Source organism: Ictalurus furcatus, chromosome 24, assembly GCF_023375685.1.
Source record: "Ictalurus furcatus strain D&B chromosome 24, Billie_1.0, whole genome shotgun sequence".
Lineage (NCBI taxonomy): Eukaryota > Metazoa > Chordata > Actinopteri > Siluriformes > Ictaluridae > Ictalurus > Ictalurus furcatus.
Genome location: NC_071278.1, coordinates 3,882,786 through 3,900,073, shown reverse-complemented (window position 1 = coordinate 3,900,073; position 17,288 = coordinate 3,882,786). Strand labels below are relative to the sequence as shown.

The window sequence follows — 17,288 nt, the reverse complement described above, 5'->3', positions numbered from 1 at the left end:
TGTTTTCTACGTTCTATTGACATTTTTTGACATACATCATTGACATAACCCTACTGACATTTATTTACATTTTACACAGCGTCCCAACTTCTTTGGAACTGGGGTTGTAGAAAAAAAAACTACCGTGACACCTGCGATGTTGAAAAGTGGGCATGATATCACTCAGCCCTGGTCTCAAGTTCCTGCTTCTTAAACCCACGACAGCATGTGTAAACTTCTCCCCTCATGCTCTTCATGCAGTTGACTGCATGCCTTCCTACAACAGAAAACCACCAGGAACAGGAACTCCCAGCTCATGGAGCTCTTTCCTCTACTCCACACCCTGATTTACACACAGCAGCACACTGTCTACACATGACCTGTTGTAAATTTAAACCACAACCTTACGAGCGTTACGAGGCCGTTTTCCAAGCAAGGCTACTCCTACTCAAAAGACGGGAAGTCGGCCAAACACTATGCCTAAAACTATGCCTAATCTGTACTGCTGCAGCTTTTCAGGATTATGTTTGTGAAGCAGCACCAGCTGGAGCATACCTTGGTCTTACAACACTAGCTTTAATGAAATTAGCCTGGCTATGACCTCTGACCTCTGGGGTCCTGGAAAGAGAAAGCTCTATGGAGAGAAACGAGGACTGTAGGTCAACGAGACCGCGTTCATACATCAGCACCCTGCAAACCAGCAGCAGAGCCCTCGTAGACGTTTCATAAAACCCTTGTGAACGTGCTGTTATAGGGAAAAACCATCAATGACCGCGTGGTAGTGGTGAAGTTACTGTTACCATGCAGGAGCTGAGTAGAGTAGAGTTTCCTTTAACAGCACATCCTAAAGTGTTTTACTCCTCTCATATAACAGCAATTTGTCAACGATGACATTTTTTTATTCTTTAAAAATGAGCAACACATCATACTTTTTATCCGTTTATAGTTACATTTAACGTTGTGGGACGTCGGCAAGACAAGTTAGTTCCTGTTATCAATCAAAAAACCCTGCAATGTCACGATACAGAGATATCAGAAAGTACAGAGTCCTCCGTGTCAGAAAACGTAGTCATCTATGGCATTTGGCAGACGCACTTATCCAGAGGGACTTACATTTATCTGAGTTATACAACTGAGCATGTGATGGTTAAGGGTCTTGCTCAAGGGCCCAGCAATGGCAGCTTAGAGACTGTTATAAAAGCGCGGACACTGGAGAATCTATCCATAAATCGTAAATAAATGGTCTCCCTATATAAAATTCCACCATATCAACAATATTTCTGTTGTTATTGTTGTTGTTTTCTTCCATTTTCTCCCTAATTTGGTCTTGGCCAACACCCACCCACTAGCCCACTACCAAAAGCTACCAATTAGGGAAGGTGAGGTGAGGGCTAACACATGCTTCCTCCAAGACACATGAAGCTAACCAACAGCATCTTCTCAAACTGCTGCTCATGCTGCATCATAGGGCAGCGTAACACACTCGGAGGAAAGTGCTATCCGGACTCTTTCGCGTACACAAGCTCACAGATGCCCTCAACTGGGTAGTTTCACTGTGATTGACAGGAGACAGGCATGCTTTCTGTTGTACCACTCGAGAGCCCAACAACATGTTTGTTTTTTTTTAAATCCTGTTATTATCCACCATTCAAGTCCCTGTGAATGAGTTGTTACTAAAGAAACGATAACATATTAGAATGAGTATATTAATATGACCCTTGCAGAACCTTCTAACCAATCAGATTCGAGAATTCAGCAACTGCTGTGTATGCTGGGTAAATGTTAGTAATTAACAATATTACAATGTAATTCAGTGTCTAAAGACACGAAATTTTAGGTCTTCTGTGTCTTATTTTGTTTACTTTTATTATTTTTTTTCTCCAAATGTTCCACTTTTAAACTTTTCCAGCTCTGCAATTGAGTGCATCAACGAAAATAAAATAAATAAATAAATGCTACTAAAGAAGCCATGTAGACAATTCGCCTTTTCATTCACTGACGTTTTTTTTTTTTTTTTTTAAATGAATAAATAAATAAATAAACAAATAAAAGTCAAATGTCCCCAGCTGACATTTCTGGTGTTTCAAACCAATCCAGCAGTTCCAGTTTCCACTGTGTGCCCAAAGTAAATACAAACATTCTGTTGTTTCAGAAGTATGTCATCATCAAGGCTGAATCTGCTTTAAGTTATCTCGGACTGTCAGTTACAATAAGAGGCATTCATGATCCTTAACTACATAAATGGGTCGTTCCTGAAATGTACCTCCTACTCAAGCACATTTCCATATGATTTAATCCTTAACACTAGATCAAGACGATCGTCAGCCCTGGAGCAACAAGAGATTGAAAAATAGACGAGATGGCGCAGTTATGGTGCCAGCAGGTGGTGCAGTGGAATGTGTAAGTGTGTGTGTGTGTGTGTGTGCAGGTGTGTGTATGGGAACCAGCCGGACATGGTTACATGTCCATTTTCTCTCTCTCTGCAGTTTGCTCGGTTGCTGTTTGCTCACTGCGAGAGGGCCAGACTGCTCCAAAGCTCCTGCATCCACAGAGGAAACACCTGCAGCCCTGAGCGCCAGATACTGTCCGCTCACACACTGTCGCTTTTATCATGCAAAGCAGCACAAACACAGATTTCACTCAGATTTCAGACTGGACAAACTCACAAAAAGAATGGTCGTGTTATTCACAGAATCATATAACACCAAGCCGAGTCGTCAGCCGTCGCACGCTATTGGAGGCACCCATGAGTCCCGCGTTGCCGGTCCGCTTCAGCAACCATTGTGCACCAAATTGGACTCTGGAATTCTGTCAGGTTCTGACAGGAGAAAGAGTTTTCTTCTCGGCCATTCAGCTGAGCAAATCACAAGAAAACAAGACTTTCATACACACTTCAACTTCCACTCGTTTTGTTTCTGGTTTCCTGAAGGAGTCTGTGTAGAACCCTACAACTCAGGGTCTTACTTTTAGAAAAGATTCCAGGTTGTTACTTCCTCAGATTGTGCCTTACTGTGTGAAGCCCAGAACCAGATTCAAACTGGTGACTGGCAGATCAGCAATCACCGTCTCACTAGAAGAATATGAAGGGGACAATGGTGGCATGTTTGTGCCCATTACGTCAGTTCCCAGTACATCGGCTTTGTGCTAGTTTTGTACTGTGGGGATCGGGGGTTTCCTCCGGGTACTCCGGGTATTTCCTCCCCCAGTCCCAAGTCATGCGCTGTAGGCTGATTCCAAATTGTCTGTAGTGTGTGAGTTTGTGTGTGATTGTGCCCTGTAACGGGGTGGCAGTCATCCAGGGTGTCCCCATCCTTGTGCCCCAAGTTCCCTGGGACAGGCTCCTCGTGACCCTGTGTAGGATAAGCAGTATGGAAAATAGATGGATGGATGGATGGATGGATGTTTCTGAGCTCTGTGCTATTCCTTTGAACTTTATATACTACAGATTTATCCTAGCTTTTGTCAATTTTCTGTTGTATGCCAACATTAGACTTTCACATACTGCTTTATGCTAAATTGTAAATTGATTATATGAGCTAACTGCTCACCTGTGCATGTATTTTTTTTGTTCGAAATAGAGAAGGTATCTTAAAAAGCCTGGTTAGTGATATTGTTTGGTTGATTATTTTGGTGTAACTCAAACAGCAAGCTTCTGTTTTTATATTATAGTTTTATAAAAATTTATATTATATTTATTTATATTATATATGATATTTTTCGCATCAAAACGACAACTCCGGTGTCTGGTTCTTTGATCCATGGATTTTTTCAGACCAAATAGACCATAGACCCACCCACAGATTTCTATTGGCTCACATAAACTAGGCAGGAACAAGCAAATGATTGTTTGTTACATCCAGTGTCCTTTCCCCTTCGGTGAACTGGCTTTTCTGCTGTAGCTTCTGCTGTGTCTCCTGTATCGTCATACCAACAGGTCGAAAATCATAAATGCTACAGCTGATGATTTACTGCTTTCATCAATGCATAAATGGTCCTGGGTCCAGTCATCATCAAGGACGTTGTGACAGATGGATCAGAAGAATCAAGACTGCATGACTTCAAACATCCTCAGCTGTTTCACTGCTGACTCGAGCGCATGTTCCATATGACTTCCTGCCTTTTATGAGCTTGCACAGGGTGCGTGGGTGTTTTGCCTTGAATTATAAAGATAACAGTGCTGCGTCTCCAATGTGCGGTTTAACCCCCCCCCCCCCCCCCCCCCCCAACACAGCGACTGCTCGAGCTGTCCAGTAGAAAGGACATGAACGTCACAGTAGGTCTACCTCTGCTGACTGATGCAGGAGTGTGAGTGGTTACACTTCGGGAACAATAATAAAAGCCTCCATTCCTTGCATGCGTGAGACACACGCAGGGGACGACCAAAGGCGCAGATTTTCCACAAACAATTCTGTCATTCATGTGCTGCACTGAGTTACAGATTGCTGCCAAAAAGGGAATCCCCATTGATATGTGCAACATCGTCCAAGGCAAGACGTTATCCATGTTTGCACAACCTGAGGATGCTGGCTATCTACAAGAAAGACTACAGCCTCCAAGAATACGGAGACTGTGTGTTTAGGAAGAGGTGATTTTTGTCTCTGTGGTCCAGATGTTTACACAACTGCTTGTAGATCGGAGAGAGTCGCCGTTTGAAGCTGGTGAATGTTATCTATGCATATTATATATGCTGGTAAGCTTCCAGCTCATTAAACAAAAGAAGACGATGCACTGAGTTCCAGCACAGCAGGGAGGTCTGGCTTGAAGATAGGAAATGCTTAGAGGTTCCATTAGAAAGCATCTCCCACAGCTCTAACCAGTAGCCTTTATCCTCCCATCGGTTTCTTCCCTGATTCATTTGCTTATATATCGAGGGATCAAAGAGAGAACATGTTCTCTGGTGCAGACCATGTGAAACGGCAGGATCGCACAAAGGGGAGGGTATACACGCCTGACCGCCTCTCTGTTTTTTGCCAAAGCGCGAGAGCGCATGCTGAATGTTGACATAAAAGAGCATGCGAAATGAAGAGGGGAAAAAATGGCATCCCAGCTCTCGTGTCAAAAAAGACGCAGGTTATAAAAATGTGGGCAGGAAGAGGAAAGTGAAACATCACGCGTCACATGTTTAACCATACGTGCGTTAATCATAAAGCTCTCATAGCATGCCAACAACCCATTTTCCCATTTTATTATCTGCTAATGGTTGAACTTCAGACTTTCATGTTGGCTCATAGAGCTAAATATGTCACACTGTGCCCATTTAAAACACAATGCAGATAATTGCAAAAGTTCTGGCATCCTGGTCAATGTTTTCCTACATTCATTCATCTTTAGTAAGGACTTTACCCTGATCGGTGTCGCAGTGGCGCTGGATCCTATCCCTGGATGCGATACAGGAAGGAACCCTGGATCGGATGCCAGGACACACCCATTCTCATCTAGGGGCAATTAGAGTTGCTAATCCACCTACAGGCATGTTTTTGGACAGTAGGGGAAAGCAGGGGATCTGGAGGAACCCAATGGAAACAGGAAGAACGTACAAAATGCTCTGATATTAGCTATTTACTAAGGTCATCAGACTGTAAATATAAATCAATAAAGCAGGAGAATGCAACAGGTTATTTTTATGCGTTTTTCTTTTTCTGAGACTGATTTGTTAAGCATTAAGGTGTAAGTTTGTCTCATGCAACGCACATTGTAATTCTGTCAGTGACTTTGAGCAGAGGTGCCAAAAGGTTTGCATACAAATTTATAATATATACAAGGAGATAAAGCTGATTATGGATGGGAGGCTTGATAATGGTATTGATAATGATACCTGGGGTAAGAGATATGGTTTGTCCAGAGTGAATAAAATGACAAATGACATGAATAGGAAAGATGTGATCATGTGGAGAGAAAAAAAAAAAGAATCCACTAGTTTCAAATGAAAATGCACTTTTGCAAAGCATGGGAATGTGTGCCAATAGAAGAGAAAGAGCAGTTTTGTCATAGAAGAACTGGTCATTATTAGGTAGCAACCTCGCTGTTCTCATAATGTCACTTGTCACATAGTTGCGAAAATACAAACTAATTAGCTAGCTAACATTAGCTGTTAACTGAACGACTACGTTCTCTCAAAACACACATCACAAAAGAACCTCTCAGAATCGCCTGGTTATAATTCTGCCCTGGTCAAGAAAGCACTGACACGATGATAGGTGACCGAGCGAGGTTGATATACAGATGTTCAATAGAGCTCAATTTGCTAATTTGATTCTTTCCAACAAACTCATTTGAGTGTCTTGATTCAATTGACTCACAATTTAGAATACCACTCAAAAACTGTGTAGGCTGCACTGTGCTAACCTTTACACGTCTGTCTGTATAATAACCTATATTTATACAAGGACTTCGATTTATAGATTTAGCAACGTTTAGACCTCCTAATATCAAGCAACTTAAATTCCTACTCATGCATACTGCTTGACTAGTACAAATAGGCATCATCATAAAATGCACACTTTAAAGAGAAAAAAAAAAAGTGCAATACAAAGGAGTCAACCTTTAAAGCGCTACCGATTCCTTATTAATACTTGAGAACCGACTCTTCGAACAAGAGTCGTTTAAAAGAGAACCGATTCGTTCGTTAATCGCGCATCACTAATCTACCAGGTTGCGTCCCAAACCGCATTTAGTACCGAGTACTAGGCATACATGTAAAACAGAACTTCACCACAACTTCCATCATACAATCAGAGTCGTAGTGCAGGTTTTTATTCGGATTTTTTTTTACGGCGAGTCTGCTTTAAATGTGACGTCACCGATCCATTCAGTCCTGCGTGAGTTAACGGATTCCGTCTAGCAGATTCAACCGATTCACACAGAACCGATTCATGTGTTGAATAAGTGATTCATTGCAACGGATATCTAAAAAAAAAAAAAAGATGTGAAAAGTGATAGATGTGGCTCTCAGAAACTTTTTAGAACAATTAAGCAAGACGTTATAGTTGGAAACCCAACAGAAATATGATTTAAAACATTATTTAAATCTTAAATAACTGCTTAACTCAAGCAACTCAATAAATAAACTACAAGTGTGTGTGTGTGTGTGTGTGTGTGTGTGTGTGTTTATACATGAGGATGGGTTTATACGATTATGTATAGTGTCAGAAGCAAAGGAGAGAAAAAAAAACCCCTAAGGTATTATTTACCCCTATAACACAGATTACACCTATTCTATTTACCCCAAAAATATTTACAAAGCACACACACACACACACACACACACACCTAAAGGTATCGTACCTTAGTCCCAGGATACCCCCTTGGAGCCCCATATCCCCTTAGACACTCAGCTCTTCTAAACATAATCCAACACTTTGTAACTACCCCAAAGCGCACTTTACCCATCTGGACATGTTACCCCATACTCTTTACAGCTACACACTTTCTCCAATTTAACATTCAACCCCAAAACTCTTTACCTTTGGTTACTTTCCACCCCAAGTTATTTTACCTCTTCAGCTACCTTTGCGCCCCCGCCCCAACCCCCGTCCACCCCACCCTTCCCCTCCCCTCCCTCCTACAGACACTTTACCAGTGTTCAGTTCTTTTACCCCTCTGATACTTTACCCGCATGCGTTGTGGTGGTGTGTAAAATAATGAGGAGAGCCAGGAACACTCTCTCCTCTTTCCCCGTCCCTCGGTTCATGTTAAACAGTGCAGAGTTCCAGGCAGAAGACGCGGTGATTACACTGAAGCCATGCAGCGGTGGAAAGAAGAAAAAAAGAGACAGGGCAAAGTTTCGGTAAAACCCGGTCCAGTGTAGAAGTGTCCTCGTTCCCGAAGTGTCCTAGCTGCACTGTGTCCCTCTGCATCCAGTTTCCTCTCTCTCTCTCTCTCTCCCTCTGATGCGCACTTGTGCGCTCCCTCCCCAAAACTTTCCCTCCTCTCTCATCTCCCCTCCCACGGAGACTTAGGATGAGAAGAGAGTCATATTGCCTCCTGACGCCCTAACAATGACTTAGTGCCTGTAAATCCATCCGCCATGATGTGTCTAGATGATGATGATGATGATGATGATGATCTTGATTGCCCTGGACCTTATGCAACTGAAGTATATTGCAATAAACTGCAGAATGTAATAGAACAGCCTACAACACAGAATACTATAGCTCTTTATTGGTAAATATTTTAATAAAGCTAATAACAGGCCTACATACCTTATGTACAAAGCATATATGTATATATATATGTATATATATATATATATATATATATATATATATATATGTGTGTGTGTGTGTGTGTGTATATATATATATATATATATATATATATATATATATATACTATGCAAAAGTAGTCACCCTATTTTAGTACAAACTTTGTTATATATATTTTTTTATGACTTATTTTATTCTTTTTTTTTCTTTTATGACATTATCAGTTCAGTACAACAAACATTTTAGATTCCCGAACATTAGTTTTCCAGCACAAAATGAAATGCTACAGAAAACGTTTGGATGTCATGAAAGAAAGCAGCATATTATGTAAGAGACACTTTTCAGACAAAAAAAAAAATATAACGAAGGCTGTTGGATTTTGCTGCAAAAAAAATAAGAAGCGAGTGCGACAGTCAAAGTCTCCAGAAGAACCGGGTCTGTTTCTGCACAATGCTCAATAACATTTACAGCTCATTTCTTTATAAAACTGCACTATTTGTATCAAAAACTGCACAAAAAAATAAATAAATAAATAAAAATGTGTCACACCAAATATTGACGTTGTTGCATTTACTACTGTTTACCGCTGTTCATGGTATTTTTTTTTTAATGTAGAAACATTTAATTTCATTATTTTGAAGGCATCTTTTCAGCATTTCTTTGCATATGCCTAAAACTTTTGCACAGTACTGTATTTAAGTATGTATATATGTCACATGGATAATCAATTTACCCGAGCCCAGAAAAGAGTACTAAACTGTCCTGTCCTTGTCGCTAGGGTGCTACCCTTATCTACCGTACCTTTAACATGTATCTTTCATTCAGATACAGTGTACCTTTAAAATGATTTAAGGTACATAATTAGACTATAAGTCCCTTTTAAATGTATACTCAATGCATCCTTTCTAACTAGAAGATACTGTATGTCCTTGACAGATACTGTATGTCCTCATCAGCTATATTAATTGCATATTAAGTAAAAAATAACATGGTTGCACCTTCTCACACGAGTATTATAGCATGAAAAGATGAGGAAGCCAAAAAAAAAAAAAGGTCTGGGACTTTGAAATGAAACATAAACAACACTAGCGTATCAACTGAAAGAGTGTCCAAACTTTTGCACATTCCTCATTTACTGTTTTAAAGATTTTGTTCTGATTTATTTAGCAAATTTACGATAATTGTCTGTAATATCATGTGTAATGTCTGTAATGACAAAACAATTTCCCTCAGGGATCAATAAAGTACTGTATCTATCTATCTATCTATCTATCTATCTATCTATCTATCTATCTATTTATCTGTGGGTTAATACTTGCAGAACTATGTAATGGAAGATGTTGAACCTGGATTCACGTTTATATTAAAAGTATTTCTTTATCACTTATTAAAGACTAACCTTGAAACAAATGAAATGAGATGATATAAGACCTCGACATGGCGTCCCTGCTCACTGAGCGTATTTGTTATAAAGGAGGCTGACCTTTAACCCCTCTGGTCATTCGGAGCAGGGAATCCTGGAATGGTGGAATGGTGAGAAGACAGCAAGAGAGCAGCAAGGTTATCTATCCCATCACTCCTTCTCTCTTACTCGCTGTGTCTCTGCACTTGCTGCAACAGGAGCATGACATTGTTATCACTAAAAGACATCTTTCATGATGGACAGCAGACCCGGTTAGTCACCCAGATAAATGAGGCCTTATCCACATGGAATGGCAGCATTGTGGATAGTAGGATTACACACACAACTCTTTTGGCTTCTGGTCATGGAAGGAGGTGTATATGCAGGGCAGTTTCGATCAGCACCAGGATATCAACCTACACAGAGAAGAGAGATGAGGCATTAACCATTAATACAGTTTTAAACTTACGGTTATACTAATAAACCGTATTAATGCAGTTGTTCTAGTATGTTATCGTTTCTATAGCATTTACAGGGACTTCTGTGGTGGACACTAAACATAATCTAAGAGTAATAATAATTAAAAAAATTAACGTGCTGTTATTTAACAACAAGAAAACCTATAATCATTGATATTTCGAAGGTTTCTGTTATGAGACACGTATTTAACATTTACGGAAGGAGTCTCCAGTGTCAGCACTTTCTAACAATCAGAGCTAAATAAAGCTGTGACATTACGTTTCGCACCACAGGAAGGTCTGCAGGACAGAGGAGTTTACACTTTGTGGTTTCATGACAACATGACAATCTGTGGTGGATCTTATCCCAGGTACGCCAGGCTCAAGATGAAAACACAGTCTGTATGGGATGCCATTCCATCACAGTGTGTCACACACATTCACACTCATTCATACCTAGAGGCAAATTAGGGTAGCATGTTTTCTGGCAGGAAACCGGAGAACCCAGACAAAGCCGACGCAGACAATAACCAGAGCTCAGGATTGAGTTAGGGATCCTGGAGTCGTGAGTCAGCAACGCTTACCCTGATATCCTGAGAGTTCATTTACCTGACTAGTGTTTATTTTGTCTTTAACCATATCCCATGGGATACAATGGGTGATTTAATTTCCTTTTCCAAAAGTCTAAGGTCCATGCATATGTGTTGGCAATTCACATGACATCACAATATGATTTTGTTTTTCAAGCAACATCAAGGAGACATCCTTCTGCCTCAGTGAGATCTCTGATGTCTTTAGGTTCTTCGAGTGAGAGAAATAAAGCTGGTTTCCCATGAAACTAGAAATAGTCCTGCTTCCTGATGCATTGCTCACACTGTTGTTTGGTGTGCAGATCCATTTTGATCCTCCATCTTTGCTGCTGGAATGCGGTGACTACAGAGAAATGGGAGGGAAAATAAAAAGTCTTTTGAAATAACACCCTTGTTATAAATCTTTTAGAAGTCAGAATCAGGACCCAGAGACCAGCCAAGAGCCAGGCTGTAGAAGTATATGAGATTCCATTAAGTGTGTACAAACATTGAAATATACTAGGAGACATATCACTTTCTGTTGTTTGTGTAGTATCTGGTCAGGCTTGGTCTAACGTGTCGTTAAAAAGACACAACTTAAATACAAATATCTATCGGATACAAACCCACGTTATCACCCGCTTGTGTGAGGGAAAACCCTTTCCTAAACATAGGAAGAGAGCTTGAAGGACAAGGTAAGATAAGATAGACCAAACTAAATAGGAGAATGCCTTCTTAGCACTTCTTCACACAACAAGTTATTCTCAGAATAACATGTTTACGTGTCACGGAGTTACAAAGTGTCATCATGATCATATTGACTTGGGTAAAACTAAAATGAACATAATAAAATAAACAAGAAGACTTAATGCTTCTGCCAGGTAGGGTACATTTATTACATGTACTGCGAAGGAGTTAACAGCTATCGGTGGTTTTGAATCTTCAAGTGGAAAAATAAAACCTTTAACGACATTAGCATCATCGAGTAGTTGTGCAAATGCTTCTGCTACATTGATTTCTGAAGTTTTGGTCCTTCATACTGCAATGCTGAAGATCCAAAATGGAGGAAGTGCTACTATTAGCAGTGTCTTAGAATGAGATTTTATATATTTGAACATTAAATAACATTCAAATCACCGACAAGTGAAATAACATTAATTATCTCATAACAGTGGCACCTGTCAGTGGGTGGGATTTATTAGGCAGCAAGTGAACAGTCAGTTCTCAAACGTGATGTGTTGGAAGTCAGAAAAATGGGCAAGTGTAAGGATCTGAACGACTTTGACGACAGCCAAATTGTGACGGTTAGACGACTGGGTCAGAGAATCTCCAAAACTGCAGATCTTATGGGGTGTTCCCGGTATGCAGGGGATAGTACCTACCAAAACTGGTCTTCTTCAATGAAAGAAGGTGGCCTGGTCTGATGTTTTCTTTTACATCATGTGGACGGCCGGGTGCGTCTGTGTGTGTGCGTCGCTTCCCATGGGAAGAGATGGCGCCAGGATGCACTATGGGAAGAAGGCAAGCCGGTGGAGGAAGTGTGATGCTCTGGGTAATGTTCTGCTGGGAAAGTTGAGTCCTGGCATTCATCTGGTTGTTACTTTGACACGTACCACCTACCTAAACATTTTTACAGACCAAATACACCCCTTCATGGCAACAGTACTACCTAATGGCAGTGGTCTCTTTCAGCAGGATAATGCACCCTGACACACTGCAAAATTGTACGATTCAGGAACGATTTGAGGAACATGCCAAAGAGTTCAAGGTGTTGACTCGGCCTCCAAATTCCCCACATCTCAATCCGATCGAGCGTCTGTGGGATGTTCTGGACAAACAAGTCCGATCCATGGAGGCCCCACCTCACTATTTATAGGACTTAAAGGACCTGCTGCTAATGTCTTGGTTCCAGATACCACAGCACACCTTCAGAGGTCTAGCTGAGTCCATGCCTCGACAGGTCAGAGCTCTTTAGGCGGCACAAGGGGGAGTAGATGGTATGACTATATTGTAATTTTGTGGGTTTTATTTTTGAAGTTTACTGTAAGCTTCCTTGCTAACTTACACAGTGTCTTCATGTCAGATTCATTGTAGTTGTATTTTTAGAACCCTATTTTAATTTTTTTTTAAAAAAAGTACATTTGCATTTACAAAGTTGGCAAAAAACATAATCAACTCTCAAACTTCAAGTTAATGTAGTCCAAAAAAGAGGACTATTGTGCTGCTAAGTTTTTAAATTCAGTCCCAAATGCAAATTTCTAGTGTGTCTGTGGTTTGAATATAGAAAGAGTCTGGGTTTTTCTCCCCCCCTATAGAATGTACAACCTTTCAAAACCCTGCAGTTTCGGTTTAAACATTTGAGCCAACAAGATACTTTCAAGATACTTCTCTAATTGAGAACATTCTGATTGAGAGATAACATCACTGTAACCCAGGCTAGAAAGTACTCTTAAGATGGGTCAAGAGGCCATTAAGAATGAATCTGGATCTCTCTGGGGAAGGGGGAGGGGGAGGCTGTGACAAGGCTATGGGAAAGCTATGGAAACCATTATAGAAGATGGGACATGAGACCCGTCCAATCCCACAATCCCTCCTTTTATTCCCTCATTTTGCAGCCCACACGCACCCGCATTCGCCCCTCTGCAGGGAGGGATCAACTGTGAAAGCATTCAAAATGCAACTCTTTACAGGAAATGGCTGCTAGTCAAGATACACAGGCTACAAGGCAAAGGGTCAATGACAAATTATGTTGCGTAGGCGTAATTAAAAGCTAATGTGTACACTGGTGTGGGTTCTTGCGAAATGATTTTTTTTGGGGGGGGGGTGGTGGATGTGTTTCAAAGGTAATTACATCTGCACAGGATATTAAAGATGATTGTGGAAAACCTCACACAGCAATTTCAATTTAATATGAACTAAAAAGAAGGTTTCTTTTTGTTAAATCAGGACTTTGAAAGAAGACTTGAGCTATGTTACTGCTCTGTTAATCTTACTAGAAAGGTTCTATACATGTTTGACTGGTTCCAAGAAGTCTGTAGTTCCAGAAATAACGTTTCTATAATGTTCAAAACCAGACAAAACGGACAAGATTGAAGACTGTAAAGCCTCTTGAAACTAAATACGCTATAACATTCAGAAACTTTGCAGCAAGGTTGTAGGAATGTTTAGAGACGTGTGTGTAAAAATGTTCTCAGAACACCCAAGACAATATTACATTTTCTTGAACGTTCCTAGAAGCATGATGTTCATCTCTTAACTGTAAAAATCCAGAAATGATGTCTCTTAATTGTTCTCAAAACATCAACTGTAATGATGTTTACTTCACGATATTAGTAGAATGTTGCTCACACTTCCAAAACGTATATTAAGGAACCTGTTAAAAATAAGTAATTGCAGTAATATTTAATAATTGTAGAGATTCCAATGGTTTCAGAACACTTGACAAGATTGAATATTCTCGAAACCAAATGTTCCTATAAGTCATAATGTTGAGGAAACGTTCTGCTGAACTGTAACATTCCAGAAATGACATTTATGCAATTTAAAAAAAATGAATCAGCTGTATTAATGTTTTGTCACACAATGTTATGAGAACATTCCCAGTTAAACAACTACAACAATAAAATATTGCAGCAACGTTGTAGGAGCATTTATATAAGTTATGTACACCTAGGAAACTTGACAAGACTTGACGATAATGATCTTGAACCAAAAGTCCAATGTTATTAGAATGTTTCTCACGCAACATTCCCAGTTAAACAAAAAGCAACAGATCCTACAGCAAAATCTACAGCAACCTTGTATGTATAAGTTGTGTAAAAATGGTCTCACAACACCCAGGAAACTTGATATGATGAAATGTTCTTGAAACCAAAAGTTCATAGAAATGTAATGTTCAGAAAACATTCTATTCGTCTGTAACACTCCATAAATTTTCTTCATTTTTCTAAAAAAAAAAAAATAAATTTCAGGCACAATAATGGTTTATTTAAGAATCATGTTGTTCGCAAAAAATTTTCCCAGTTAGACAAAAAGCAACATTATGAAAACATTAATGTTCATGTTCCTACAACCAAACAACATTGCAGCAACATTGTAGGAATGGTTATAAATGTCATGTAGAAATGTTTCCAGGCAAGATTATATGTCCGTGAAAAGGTTTTTAGAATCGTAATGTTCAGAAAATGTCTTATTAAACTGTAACCGTCCAGAAATAATGTTCCTGCAGTGTTCTAAAAGACCCGTTGTAATTACGGTTCTCTTCATAGTGTTATAGTGTTATACAGTTGGATCTCCCACAGAAAACGTTCTGATCAACTTTAACATTAAGAAACAACATTCCTGCAATGTTCTAAAAACATCAGTAGTAATGCTAGAATATTGACAACACAATGTTACCCATTAGGCAAAAAAACAACATTAAGAAAATGGAAACGTTCTTACAAATAACGTGTGTCTAAACTTTATGTTAAAATGTTCTCAGGACGCACAGAGTACTTGACCATGACGTTCAGAAAATGTTATGTTAAACTGTGACACTTAAGATTAACGTTCCTAGGACTAAAAATATTTCAACATTGCAGGAATGTTCATAAACGTTATACAGATATGTTCTCAGAACACCCAGAACCTCCCCTGCCCCCCCCCCAAAAAAAAAGTCTTAGAACCCGTAACGTTCAGAAAACATTCTGGTAACCTAAAGTTGCTAGTTGGGAATCCGTTGCGTAAAATATGATGACAGGGAAGTTAAGGAGGGCGTTCGAATGTGAAGTGAGTAAAATTTTGAGCCACCACGATGTACAGATATTCCACACGGGTATAAAAGTGATCCATCGAGGGAACAGTAAAACCCTCCCACACCGTCCTAAGTTTGAGCCCACATTCCTGACAGATTTTAGCAGATAGTTACTAAGAGTGTACTCAGCAGTCTGAGAAATTCTCACAGGCGGTTTGAACTGCTCCGTCATTCTGCCCTCATGTCAGGGCAGAAATCCATTACGTCCACAGTCAGATCCAAAATTAGCCGGTGTTCAGGGTGGAGATAGGGGTTGGGGGCGGGGCGGAGGGCTTAGCAGCAGCGGCGGCTCCACTCAGACAGCGTGTCCTCATTTCATCTTTGTCCCAACATGTCCTGTTTGTTTTGTCTGAATAACGTGACCAGCACAAAAGAAGCGAGTCGAGTCCGTACGTTCCGGGTTGAGTCCGTACGTCTGTTCAAACCGTTAATATAATAATCATTTGCTCTTAATAAAAGTTTTTAGTTTTTGTTGGGTTTTTTTTTTTCTTTCCTCGAGGCAATGTGCATGACCTGATGTGTGTGATGAATCATTTAGATTTGTTTTGGCTTCTGACAATTTGCTCACCTTGGTGATGGAGAAATACAGTGCTAGATTACTTCTAAAAAAAAAACTTAAGAGATCATTAAAACCTGCCTCACCCATGGCGAAGTATAAAGTAGGATATAACTCTTGGATCTGGCAATATGCAGACAGTTCTGGCTTCTGTCTGTTTTTATCACATCAGCATCGATTCAGTCATTTGAGAGCACAGTAATTCAAATAATCCTGGTTTTCAAACAGGTCTAGATTCTTTAAAAATTATTATTATTTTATTGGTAATATAAAGAATCGTCTTAATAATCTGAGGTAGGTAGAGTTACCAAAAACAAGAAGAAAATAGTGTCCATGCATTTCAGAAGAAGCTGTGATGATGTGGTGATGATGAGGTCAAAACCACTTGAAATAAATGAAGTTAAAGTTATTTCCACGCCCGTATTACCATACGAGTTGCATCATAAATAATGCTCACCTCTCACCTGTCACCTAGCATTAGCATTACTTACAATGCTTTCTGCTTGCTACTAAGTAAAGTGCCTTTGTAAAGTTGGATAAAGAAAGTTTAAAAAAAAAAAAAAAGTGTCATTCATTCATGTTGATTAGCGTCAGAAATATTAGCAATGCCGCTACTTTGGATTTGGTTTGTTTTTATTGAATTCTTTTTATACGGAAAGGCCAAGTTCTTGAAAGAGTTGGCTAATGTCAGGGTTTAGTGTTATCACAGACACAAATACATAACCTCATTGTAAGTAAATACTCTAAAATTGGAACATCTATCCAGGAAATTGGTTTAAGTGAATTTGGTCAGAAGTTAGTTGATATTACTAATAATTAATCAGTCTAATGATGCACTTTAGGGACAAGAAATATTTAGGATTCACAGTTAATACTTTTATCTATAGGCTTAACACGTTTACCCTCTCAGCGAACCTGCTTTTGTGCTGTAAAAAATACAATCTGATTACAACAGCACATCTTCTTTCACTCAGCTTTTTACTGATACATTTTCTAGTGACTAAATGTTACAACAATCTGCGTTGTTGTGTTGACTAATAATGTAAAATTGGCCCAACTTATAATATGTTCAGCCAACACTACCTCAGAACTGTCTCACTGGCATAGATACTAAATATACATTGAAAAGATGCCGCTAAAATCGAGTCAACTTTAAACTCTCCTTCGTTAGTTGATGAATATAATTCTATTCCTATACTGCAATCAGATACATGAGAAATGTTTAACGCTTAGGGCAAAATTTTGAACATGCTTTTCGTAGAAATGCGCTTTTATTTATTTACTTGGTAAATAACAATTTCTTTACCCAACAGTAGTTATATGAC

General features: G+C 39.5%; 1 protein-coding gene across 2 annotated transcripts in view; it reads right to left on the bottom strand.

Annotated features, from left to right (window-relative positions):
• Positions 1-7,961, bottom strand: part of col5a3a (collagen, type V, alpha 3a) — a 92,528-nt gene extending 84,567 nt beyond the window's left edge. For both annotated transcript variants that reach the window (XM_053612395.1, XM_053612396.1), the window contains exon 1: positions 7,591-7,961. In XM_053612395.1, the coding sequence (XP_053468370.1) occupies positions 7,591-7,669 (79 nt within the window). In that variant the 5' untranslated portion in view covers positions 7,670-7,961. The remainder of the gene's footprint in view (positions 1-7,590) is intronic.
• Between the last annotated feature and the right edge of the window lie 9,327 nt (positions 7,962-17,288).